This window comes from Scleropages formosus, chromosome 6 (assembly GCF_900964775.1).
Source record: "Scleropages formosus chromosome 6, fSclFor1.1, whole genome shotgun sequence".
NCBI lineage: Eukaryota > Metazoa > Chordata > Actinopteri > Osteoglossiformes > Osteoglossidae > Scleropages > Scleropages formosus.
Genome location: NC_041811.1, coordinates 31,153,732 through 31,166,093, shown reverse-complemented (window position 1 = coordinate 31,166,093; position 12,362 = coordinate 31,153,732). Strand labels below are relative to the sequence as shown.

The 12,362-nt window shown below is 42.0% G+C and overlaps 1 protein-coding gene across 2 annotated transcripts; it reads right to left on the bottom strand.

The window, feature by feature from the left end:
- Positions 1 to 1,777: 1,777 nt before the first annotated feature.
- On the bottom strand, positions 1,778 to 7,456 carry LOC108932879 (galactosylceramide sulfotransferase-like). Of its 2 annotated transcripts, XM_018749579.2 has the most exons (4): positions 7,331 to 7,456; positions 7,139 to 7,196; positions 3,510 to 3,652; positions 1,778 to 3,242 (listed from the first exon to the last, which is right to left on the bottom strand). In XM_018749579.2, exons 3-4 carry the CDS (start codon positions 3,632 to 3,634, stop codon positions 2,102 to 2,104), a joined length of 1,266 nt encoding a protein of 421 aa, XP_018605095.1. In that variant the 5' UTR covers positions 3,635 to 3,652; positions 7,139 to 7,196; positions 7,331 to 7,456; the 3' UTR covers positions 1,778 to 2,101. The 2 variants fall into 2 exon arrangements, with proteins under 2 accessions (XP_018605095.1, XP_018605085.1); XM_018749569.2 differs by having other exon boundaries at positions 7,139 to 7,456.
- Between the last annotated feature and the right edge of the window lie 4,906 nt (positions 7,457 to 12,362).

Below are 12,362 nucleotides of genomic sequence, written 5' to 3'. Positions count from 1 at the left end.
GCCCCATCTTGATTACAGAGTCCATCTGCTCCATCCCACAAAGAAATGGGGCTGTTCCTATTATTATTTGCTTAAATTCATAAATTCTTCTGTGGCTGCAATGAACTGGCTTCTCATCCATTGTGCACCCTGAATAGCAGCCTACGCTTCTGGGACTGGCTCCAAACTACAGCAGCCAGGTACTGGAGAAGCAGTTATGAATGAATGAATGAATGAATGAATTTTTGGGGGGGCTACAATATTTCATATTTTAATATTGAATATTAATATTTCATCCAGCCCATATATCTGAAACAGGCAGGTATTCTTTTTACGTTATTAGCTAGAACATTTCCCGTACAGCAGTGCCACACTTTCTTCTTATTATTCATACTGCTGAAGATTGAATAAGCTGTACTACTACATATTTTAGAGCAGTTTCAGTGCAATATGCTGAATACGCATAATTGTCATACCCTAACCTTGCAGTATAATGCCTGGAAGGCAGTTCAAAGGCAAGGTGTTAATAACAGTAACACACAATACCGAGACAGAAACAGCTTAGCTCTAATTTCATAATTACAAGTTGTATTGCGGTGCTAATTTATTGTGACTATTGTTGAGTATTCTATGATAGAACAGAAAGGGGGTGCAGTTCTTGGTGAGAGCTGGCCACATCCACCACCTGTTACCTTCTCCCCAAAGTTCCCATCCCAAGAATGTGTATAATTGTAATACGGTATAAATTTGAATTAAGAAAAAAGCAAAAGATTGCTTATGTACTGAAGCTGTAGTAAATGTACATATCTTCAACTCTGGAATAAAAGTTTTAACGTTGCTCTTTGTTTCAGTATTTTGTGAAATTCAGTTCTCCAAGCTGTGATATCATGTTTCCTTCTAGTAATATGGGTGTGGCAGCATAAAACCCACAATACGTAAAACCCACAAAATCATACCACCAAAATACTGCACTGGGAAATAGGTTCACAGCTGAGGTAGAGGCCTTTTCTGACATTTCAACTCTCAACTTCTCAAAATCCTGAATCGCAAGAGTCAAACTGAGATAGGGCTTTGTGAGAGATATGGAGGCCGAGTCGTGATGGAATTTGAGAACTGAAATCGTCGTATTGCTAAAGACTGGAAAGTATTGCAATAATGCTTGTCTTCATTGTAAGTGTCACACAAGGTCAACAGTGAAATGGGGCACTGAGTGACCCAAAAAGCACATGCCAATTAGTATAAATAAAATAAAATAATATTAAATTGAATAACATATAATTAAAATGTTCAGTCATAAAATATGAGATACTTCTCAATGATATAGTCCCCAAAGGACTAAATAGTCTAAGGTTATACCTAAAAGGGCAAAATGGGGTAAAACCTTCATTGAGAACCCTTCCCTTGCAAGGCACTCCTGAATACAATGTATTTCACTAAGGGAATTAAAGAGTCAGTCATTCTTTTGAATTATATTGAATGTCAACAATAAAAAGACTTCATGAACAGGCGAATAATCAAAGGCTTCATTTGTTATTGCTTTTTGACAAAATGTAGCTTCAAAGAGCTCATTGATGGTTTCCAAATGTAGCAGCCATGAAGAATGTTTTGATACGGTGTTATCAGTCTAAAATTAACCCTCATGAATAAATTTTGAAAATGTTATAGACCAGTCACATCTGTCCAAAATCAGTCAAAAAAGTATTATCACTCATCATAAACAATGATAAAACGCTGAGAAGCTTTAGATGTGGGCATGAGGACAGGTCAGCAAAATATGATTTTTTTTTTTTTTTTTCCCTTGGAATCAAGGGATCGGTTGGTGTCCTTTGCAAAGGACTCACCCCTTCCACAGATATCTTAGTCTTCATTTCAACTATCACCTGTCTGGCAGTGCCATAATATAGCAATATTAATTAAAAGAATTATTGTAATAACTACATGTTTTGCTGAGAACCATGCTAGTCCCATCCTGCTACCACAAATTAAGTAAATATTACCTTGTTTCTTCATCTTGCTGTGTTTGTGTGTTTGCATTTCTAAGCTCCAGTGTTGAGTGTCAGTGCATCGTCCTTCCTTTAGTCTCCACTGTGCTGGCAGCATGGATCCCCAGTGTCCAGTGTGGCTACCAGCTGAGCAGGTCTGTTACATGACCCCAGAGCTTTGTGATCCAGAGGTTGACGCCCAGTTCTGACATGTACTGGATCTCTGGGGTCAACATCTTGCGGCACAGTTCGCGGTACTGGAGCTCAATGTCCTCCCTGAGGTTGTAGCCCATGATGGACCTTTCCCCAAAGGGGTGCCAGGGCTGTAGAGCTGCATCACGGATTTGTCCCGCCTCAACAGGCTGTCCGCCCTCAACACAGATGGCAGCCATGGCAGAATTTTGTCGCCGAAGTTCCTCCACATCACGGGCCATACGCTCCCTGCCATATGCTTCCACCTTGGCCCAGAAGGTAGTGTTGAAGCGGCGGTACAGTCGCCAGTCAACAGCATTCCACTCCCGCGCACGCATCCTCTGCTCTGGTGTCAGCCGGAACACGGAGGATCCGCGCCGCATGTTGAGCCTGAGAAACAGCAGGTCCTCCATTTGCCAGCAAAGGATGTCTTTGAGCAGGATGAGGGACTCTTCAAAGTGCTCCGCGATCATGACAAGCTGGAAACGCTTGTCCATCGCCTGGATGGCCTGTTCTACCTGGGGGTCCTCTGGCTCTAGAGTATTGTCATAGCCCAAGTCAAAGAAGAGCAGATTCTTGAGGTAATAGGAGTTGTAGCTACTGGGGCTGTAATACTGCTTGGGGTCCCGCAGAAACTCGGCCAACTTGTTCTTGCTGGGGATCACCCATGTGAGGGGCACTACCCTGTTGAAGTAGTGGAAGGCAGACTCAAAGAGCTCAGCAGGGTCCCTTAGGATGGTTATGTATGCTGCGTCGGCAGGCAGCAAGCTTCTCACCTCTCCCTCGTTGAAGCGCATGTGGTTGCACATTATGTTGAAGCACATTCCCGGCTGGTAGCCCTTTACCTGCATGCGCTGGAAAAACGCGGGATAAAAGAAGTCGTTGCGGTTGTCGGGGAAAGCAAACTTAAGGTGATGTTTCTCTCCAAAGCGGAACAGAATATTTAGGAGCGTGCTGCTCGCCGTCTTGTGGGTTTTCATGAACATGACGTTGAGCTTTGGTGTGCAGGAGCGCCCCTGTTCTGAGGCATGCTGGGAAGTGTTATATGAGGTCCATGCTTGGGTCTCAGTTGGCTGATTTGCACAGGACCTGAGAACCAACACCATGAGGGTACAAAAAGCCAGCAAATGAATGGTTCCTTCTGCAATTGGATTCGGAATGAAAAGCATGAAACATTCAACATGGTTAATTTGATATAAGAAGGTTACTCTTTGAAAGCTATTGGAAAAGTCTGAATTTTTTCGGCATTGTCTAATACTCATTAGCCTGACAGTTCACAGTACCCCTTGTTTCAATATATTTATTAATTCACAAGGTCTAAAGGTCTGTGTGCACGCCTCATGTCCTCAGACTTACTCCTGCTGGTGGAAGCGGAACGGTGACATGGACAGACTGTACACCATCATCAGGAAGCTGGTCAGCAGGCCCCCCAGAACCAGTCCTTTGCCCATCGATCGCCAGGGCCTCCCCTTCCGTGCCATCGTGTTTCCAAGAGCTGCCTGGGGAGACAAGATAATGAAGTCACAGTTTAAAAGAGAAGAAGTTTCATTTAACCAAATCGTCACCCCCTTGGATTTTGTCCAAATCATTTCCCATGTGTATCTGTATAAGGTAAATAATCAAGGTGGTAAATAATCAACCTAGTCTATATTTAGCATCAATGACCAAAATTATCCATGTACTCCATCTGGGGGCTACAGGGGTCATCTGTTAGGAATCACAAAGGTCTCCCAGTTCTGATGTGAGCAGCAGAGTTCTCTACTACCCCACTGTTTGAGACACCAAGTGTGACATCCAGTCCATGTCCCGTGTCAGTGTTCGCCAGCCTCCCAACACTCAACCCCTTGTGTTTCCTCAGCACAAACGTAACATGCCAACCGTGCACCCTGGGCCTAAAACCTCTTAGTTTTCCATTTCAATTAACCTGACGGTGACGTGAAACCTGCACCCTTGGAGACAGAATCGTATTTCCAATCTATGTGATGTCACCCACGTGGCTCCAGGTACCGTGTTGTACTCTCAGGCCCTCATACAGCCCGAACACGTATTGTTAGTAAATGATCAAGTGTGGAAAAACTTGTTCGTTCCCAAAACTACAGTCACATCCATTAAATTCACTGATGCTTTTCTCCAAAGTAACTTACAATGTTGAGCTAATTATGCTTATTCATCCATTTATATACCTGGGCTATTTTACCAGAACATTTGAGGGTAAGTACATTGCTCAAGGGTACAACACCTGGAGGTGGGATTCAAGCCTGCAACTTTTCAGTCCCCAGGCAACGTGTCTAACCGCTACACTACCAGCAGACTCACACAAATGCTTACATACCAAACATGTGAAGTCATGCACATTTCCATTCCACCACATAACACAGCGAAAATAATGATAATCACACTTAGAGATGTTTCTTCAACGTTATTCCGCGGCAACGTATCACGAGTCATCGTCCTTTTGCTGATCTCCACAATGTTTTTAAGCGTCATGAAAAGTCATTTCAGTGATACATTTCCAGTCCAGGCTTACAAAACCTGAAACCACAGGCACACAACTTTATTCTGTCCTTGATGTTCAGTCTTGTGCTCAGGAATGACTTCTAAAATCAAACACATCGAGGTTTCTTTCTGGGAAACCTGTTCCGTCCTTTGCCTACAGCAATATCTAGGGCGATAGAGAATGGCTGAATGGGTTGACGTGTTTCGTGCTACCATTGTCACGAACACATTCTTTCGAGGGGCCTGTTATCTAGGGAATATCTCGGTTGCCTAGAGCGTATTTGGTTTCTCACAGCAATCCGCTGCTAGAGTTATCTCAGTCCGTCACATATTCACCGTGACACTCAGTGCAGTGGACAAGCCAGTTTTTTTTTTTTTTTACAGAAACCACAGGGATAAATTGTACCTTATTCACACAGATTTTTGCGTGTAATAACCATGTCTCATATTACAGCAATATGGTGATTCCTTCCAGCTGGGTTATGCTTCAGTTCACAGTGTCAAGTTTCAGGGTTTTTTTTTTTTTTTTTGCATGTTTCTATGCATGTGAATAATTTTACTAATTAAATTATCAAACTTATTCCCATATTAAGAGTTAAGAATAATAAAAAATACCTCTCAGTTAAAGTTATTATGCAGTCTAAATTAGGTGAACTGCATTTTTTTTTTTAGAATCCTTGATGTCTAAGAACTTCACATGTTACTTTAACACTGGAAACAAAGCAATGGAAAGTATGTTGTCTTTAATAACACTTTAATCGTGACAGCATAATACTTTGATATACATTTGAATATGATGCTGAAACATTAATGTGACAGTGAAACACTCCTTTTAACTGAGAATAATTTACTTGATAAGAATGGCATTTTAACTGATATGAGTTATTTGCTTTTTTCTTATGACTATTTATTGTTTCATTGCTATGTGCCTGTTTTTCATTTGTGTATTACAATGCTTACATTTAGCATGACCTTTTCAGACTTTGTCTGATGGAAAGGGCAGCACTAGGACTGAAAGTGTCTAGTTCCACTTTATGGCTTACTAGTTGTAACTTGTGATACAACCTGACTACCTGCAGCAATGTAAACCAATATTTTTCACTGCGACGATACTGTAGTGATGAACAACACCTTCTGGTACATAATTTTACAAAAATAAATAATTAATTTATTAAAATTACAGGTCAGACAATATGGAAGCAAGATTTATGGAGATGCTGACCGTCAGTGAAACTGATATGATGCTTTAGACATGCAAACCTAATTTGCATGAAGAAGCGATTTCTTGACATTGGGAGGCATAAACCTACAAAAACAACAGGCATCATATGATGTAATACAATAGGTGCCTGTAGCTCACGGCACGAAATAAATACACACGACTGGAAATGACTGACAGCCGACAAGTGCATGGATTACTAGAGTAGATTAATTATTTATTTTTTCCTTTTCAGACGGCATACTCTTTCATTGCATTTAAATTGCTGACATTTTACTCCAGAAAACATCCAGGAACAAATTAAGAGACAAGCACTGATTTTAAATAATAGAAAACTGAATGTTCTGCACTGATGCGAGCAACTCTTAACAACAGTCAGGTATGTGCTCTGTGAAAAGCTAGAGCAGAATCCTCGTAAATGAATGACAAGGACTCTGCGGATGTTAAGGTGGAGGTGACAATGACTGCGGAGGACACTTAAGGGAAACACTTGGAAGAGCTCCCATTGACAGATAGCACTTTGTTTCTACTACCTGTGTTTTGCCAGCATGATTTTACTAATGTGCCTAAAGTACAAAGCTGTTTTGCACATATTCTCTCCTATCACCTCCATCTATGTAGTTGATGCGTAAACAAAAAAAAATAAAAATAAAAACAGCCTTCTAAATTGCTTCTTGTTATGAAATAAAATCAGTGTTTTCTTCTCTCATGTCCACTTGGTCAGTCTATTCAGCAACAGCTCCACCGTAATAACTCACCTTGCCCTGTAAGCAAATGTGGAATATATTTGCTTTCATTTTACTTCAAGGTCATTGTTTTGCTCTGTAAAATGTTGTGCTAAAACAGAGGCAACATTCTTTCATATATATATTATATATTATGTATATATGAAAGTAATATATATATGAAAGAATGTTGCCTCCATTTTATATATATCAAATATTTATAATGTAAGATTAATATATAAAATATATAATATTTATATTTAAATCATATATATAATCATATATACTGTATATATATGCTTTAAATATATTATAAGTAAATATATAAAATATATATACATTTGTATATGTGATATATATATATATATATATATATATATATATATATATATACACAATTTAAATGTTGTTTGCAAATTCCTGTAATTGGTTTCCTCTCTCTATCCTCTCAATCGACACTTAGATTAAAGGCAGCAGTTAGTGTTATGTCAACAGTCCTCATCGTCAGCAGTCCCTCATCACTTCTCAAAGAAGAAATACTTTACCTTTGAGCGAGCGAGTCCCGCAACACTTAGCAGCCGTGCAAAAAAGCGAGCCGGGAAACTAGAAGGTGGATGAAAATATTCCTATGAAAAGGTGTCCATAAGTTGGAAGGATGCAGTTAGTTCTTCACGTTCTCCTCTTAGGAGATGTGTGACACTGACCATGAAGGCAGGAAGGTTTTTTAAAAAATTCACCCAGGTGTTTGCTTGTTCACTCTCCCACTTCAGACCCAACAGCCTCCGTTCATTTGCAAAGTGTTACTGGTTTTTCAGCGCTCTCTCTCTCTCTCTCACTCTCTCCTCTCTCTTTCTCTCTCCTTGCTCTCCTCGCTCTCTCTTTCTCACTCCCCTCACTCTCTCACTCTCTCTTTCTCTCCTCTCTCTCTCTTTCTCGCCCTTTGTTCTCTCTCTCTCTCTCTCTCTCTCCTTGCTTTCTGTCTCTTTCCCTTTCTCTCCCCTCACTCTCTCTCGCTCTCTCTTTCTCTCCTCGCTCTCTCTCTCTCTCTCTTTCTTTCCCCTCACTCTCTCTCCTTGCTTTCTGTCTCTTTCCCTTTCTCTCCCCTCACTCTCGCTCTCCTCGCTCTCTCTCGCTCTCTCTTTCTCTCCTCGCTCTCTCCTCTCTCTCGCTCTCTCTCTCTCTCTCTCTCTCTCTCTCATTCTCTTTATCTCCTGTGGGCGTGCAGGTGTGTCTTGCTGTGTGTGCTGGCACCAGTTATCATGCATAGGTCCAGGTGCTTCTTTGTACATCTGTTTCTCTATGCGACTCTTTGTGTGTGTGTGTGTGTGTGTGTGTGTGTGTGTGTGTCTGTCTGTCTGTCTCTGATGGAAAAGTTAATTATTCCCAGTGACTGTACTAACAACTGGACTCACAAATCATTAATTTTTATGATGTTTTTCATGCAAATGTTTTGAAGACTTAGTTGCCATAGTTCATCTACCCCACACCAAGGGCAACAGTGGGTCTCCCTTATAGCTCTGGTGTAACATGCCGCACATTGACCCTTAGCAGTACTGGCAACTGGACAGTAAAACATTATAATAATGCAGCTGTTGTGCCACCGTACACCAGTGAAATAGGGTACCGTATGTGACAAATAATAATAAATGATGAAAAGAAAACATATTCAAAGCCAAAGTCAACTTTATTGTCATTGGCACAATATGTTTAGAAGATACATAGGAGTAAAACAGCATTTCTCCTGGACCACGGTGTGACATAGAGGACAACAGTATATTACTACTCCTACTACAATTTACTGTAACCAGCTCCCAAACTAAAAACACCATGCGACAAAGTGCAATGGTGTGGTCATTCATTGTTCTGGGAACTTTAGAACTGTGAGCAGTGAAACATTCAACCCTCCATTCATTTCCAATAACCGCTTGTCCAGATCAGGGTCACAGTGATCCAGAGCCTGCCCAGGAAGCACTGCAAACAAACAACTGTAGGGGGGTACGTTTACATTACTTTATCTCGCAGGTACTTTTCCCCAAAGCGACTGCCAGTGAACTCTGTGTAGTGTTATCAGCGCACACACCTTATTCACCACGGTGACTTACACTGCTAGACCGGGCCACTCATTCATACATCAGTGGAACACACTCTCTCTGTCACTCACACAGTATGGGTGACCCTGAACAGCATGTCTTTGGAGTGTGGGAGGAAACCAGAGCACCCAGGGAAACCAAAACAAACACGGGGAGAATATGCAAACTCCACACAGACTGAGCAGGGATCAAACCCACATCCTCTCACACCACACAGGTGCTGTAAGAGCAGCACTGCTCACTGTGCCACCCCATCATGGATGGGATACTAGTCCATCGTCGGGTAGCCACGCGCGCTCACTACAGCCAATTCCCAAAAACACCTGAACTGCATGTCTTGTGCTCTTACAGTATGTAATGATGGTTGATTTTGGTTTTTTTACTGACTCACTACCTGAAACTCATGAATGAACTTTGGACCTGCATAACAACTCTGGGACTACGAAGTGTGTGAGCGTTTTGTTCTTCCAGTAGGAAGTTTTTTTTTTCTTTTTTTTGGTATATTGCCAACGGAACTGGAGCGCCGTTGAAATGGTAAAGAATCACTATGGAATGTGATATTCCATCTCAGAAGCTCAGCTGACATTTTCTGTGGATACGGATGTTTCACAGTGATGTTGCAAAACTGAGCTGAAAGCATTTTGAGAGATAATATTCCATCATCATATAGGGAGTGAAACAGCTACATAGACTTTCTGCTATGTGCCTGCTGTGTGTGGACTAAGCATTAAGAAATGGACAATATAAAGAGAATATAGCCAGCAGCTGTATTGTATTATTGTAGAGTCATTACTGTAGCTAATGTGTTACTTTTAATATATAACACAAAAGCAATAAAAATTATTTCTACTTCTCCCAGGGCGTGTGGTGGCACAGCAGGCTTGGCTAGGTCTTATGCTCTGGGGGGGTTGGGGCTCGAGTCCTGCGTGTGGTGCTTTGCGGTGGACTGGCATCATGTCCTGGGTGTGTCCCCTCCCCCTCCAGCCCTACACCTTGTGTTGGTTAGGCTCTGGTTTGTTGCGACCCTGCTTGGGGAAGATGTGTGTGTGAGACTATTTCTCTTAAAGGTTCTTGTATTGAAAAGTATGTGTATTTCTAGATATTAAGTACAACCCTGTCTCCTTACTGTGCATAGACAACTGGAGCTGCCATAAACCTGGGAGCATAGTCTGCCACCACACTCAATGAGGAGAATGGTTCGAGAGGATCACAGTTAAAGAATTACAGCAGATGATTGCATCCTGGGGTTACCAAGTCTCCAAAATTACAATTAGACGCCACCTCCATGGCAACAAACTACTTGGCAGGCTTGCCAAGAAGAAAGCTTCTGCTGATGTCAAAGCACAAACCGAAACATCTGAAGCTTGCTCGACATTTTTGGAATTTTGATTGGAACCCTGTTATGGTCACATGAAGCCGAAATAGAGCTTTTTCGCGACAGGCACCGCAGGTGGTTTTGGTATAAAATGAGTCAAGATCGTGCAGAAAAGAGCCTAATCCCCTCTGTGAAGCATGGGCATGGATCCGGGCCTATTTTTCTTCCAAGGGCCCCCCGAATCTTCTTAGGAAACATGGCATCACAGACTCCATCAAATATGAAGAGATTTTAGATGGAAATCGAGCTGCCTCTGCCAAGAGGCTAAGACTGAGTTGTAGCTGGATCTTCCAGCAGGACAATGATCCAAAGTATAGCTACCCCTAAATCCGTATAAAAAAAACTTCACTGACCAGTGTAATTTTTTACAACTTTTTTTCAAAACCCCTCTATGCTGGAGATAAAACCTTAAAAAACTGCTTGTCTTTCTTAACATGTAAGACACTGAGCTCATATTAAAACTGAAATAACACTGTTTACTGAGCCAGCGACACTCACTATATTGTATATAAGGAAACAGAGATCAAAAGTGAAACTACAGGTGGTCCCAGACTTACGATGGCGTTACGTTCCGTGAAACCAATCGTAAATCGAAAATATTGTAAGTCGAAAATGCATTAATGCACCTAACCGACCGAACATCATCGCCTAGCATATGTGCGATGGCCATTATGGGCTTGTCGCCTTCATGCTGGGTATTATCCTGAGTTTCTCCTCAAGAGTAATCGTCCTCCTCTTCTTCTTCCCACCAGTAGCAGGAGACACAGATGGGCGTTTTTGTGACATTATGGATACACATAACACAACTGCGTGACACACTGGGAGATGCGGATCGCTGCCGCTGCCCAGCATCACGAGAGAGTATCACATTGCATATCGCTTGTCCAGGAAAAAATCTAAAGTCAAAATTCGAAGTACGGTTTCTACTGAATGTTTATCGCCTGCTCACCATCGTAAGTCCAAAAATCGAAAGTCAAACCATCGTAAGTCAAGGAGCATCTGTAGTATATTGTTTACATTCCCTGTCATTATTACATTTAAATTTACATTTATTTATTTAGCAGATGCTTTTCTCCAAAGCGACTTCCACTGAACTCTATGTAGGGTTATCAGCCCACACACCTTATTCACCGCGGTGACTTACACTGCTAGATACACTACTTACACTGGGTCACTCATCCATACATTTTATATTGTATCTTATATCTAATATTCTCATATTATAAAAACTAGTTTATACAACACAAAATACTCTAACTTCATAAAAACCCTTACATGCTATGAGCAGCAAAACATTTAGACACATTTAAGTCAAGTATAGTTTGACTGCTAGAAACTATGACACCAGCAATGGCTCAGTGTACAGTTTGTTGAAGACAGATAATCTCTGGTCAGAATGTGAATTAGACCTGGCCAAAAAGATAATTGTTTGCCCTTTTCAAAAGTGGTTATCATGGCAGACTCCCAAAATGTTGGAGATATGGCTGTGTTTGACACAAGTGCTGTAAAAGAAAGGGTTTAAAGTACAATCTACGGAGGCTGCGGTGGCGCAGTGGGTTGGACCAGGTCCTGCTCTCCGGTGGGTGTGGGGTTTAAGTCCCACTTTGGGTGTCTTGCGATGGACTGGCGTCCTGTCCTGGGTGTGTCCCCTCCCCCTCCAGCCTTACGCCCTGAGTTGCTGGGTTAGGCTCTGGTTCCCTGCTACCCTGCATGGGACAAGCGGTTCAGAAAGTGTGTGTGTGTGTGAAGTACAATCAGGGTCTATACTGAGTATACATGAAAGTGTGTTTTAAAAAAAAATAATTAGAAATTTATTGAAATTCTGTGGCAGGGGGTGTGGTGGCGCAGTGGGTTGAACCACAGTCCTGCTCTCCGGTGGGTCTGGGGTTCGAGTCCCGCTTGGGGTGCCTTGCGATGGACTGGAGTCCTGTCCTGGGTGTGTCCCCTCCCCCTCCGGCCTTATGCCCTGTGTTGCCAGGTTAGGCTCCGGTTCCCTGCGACCCTGTATGGGACAAGCGGTTCTGAAAATGTGTGTGTGTGTGTGTGTGTGTGTGTGTGTGTGTGACATTCTGTAACTGATTTATAGACTAAGATGCATGTCTCACAGCACAACAGATTACTGTGTAACTTGTAGACTTTCACCTTTGCAGATCACCAGGACCTGCATAACAACTCGGGACCATGAAAGTGTGTGTTTTTTTTTTCCTTCCAGTAGGAAGTTATTTTAATGCCTCGATGACTCAGTGTACACTATGTTAAGATATCATATGGCGCCATATGCTACTTTCCCCCAGACTTTCTCCT

What these genes read in the sequence shown, in the direction of transcription:
- LOC108932879 (XM_018749569.2), bottom strand. Translation starts at nt 3,634, where the DNA reads ATGGCACGGAAGGGGAGGCCCTGGCGATCGATGGGCAAAGGACTGGTT. An exon ending in TTCCGCTTCCACCAGCAGGA is followed by an intron (nt 3,243 to 3,509) that starts GTAAGTCTGAGG and finishes GTTGGTTCTCAG; the next exon opens with GTCCTGTGCAAATCAGCCAA.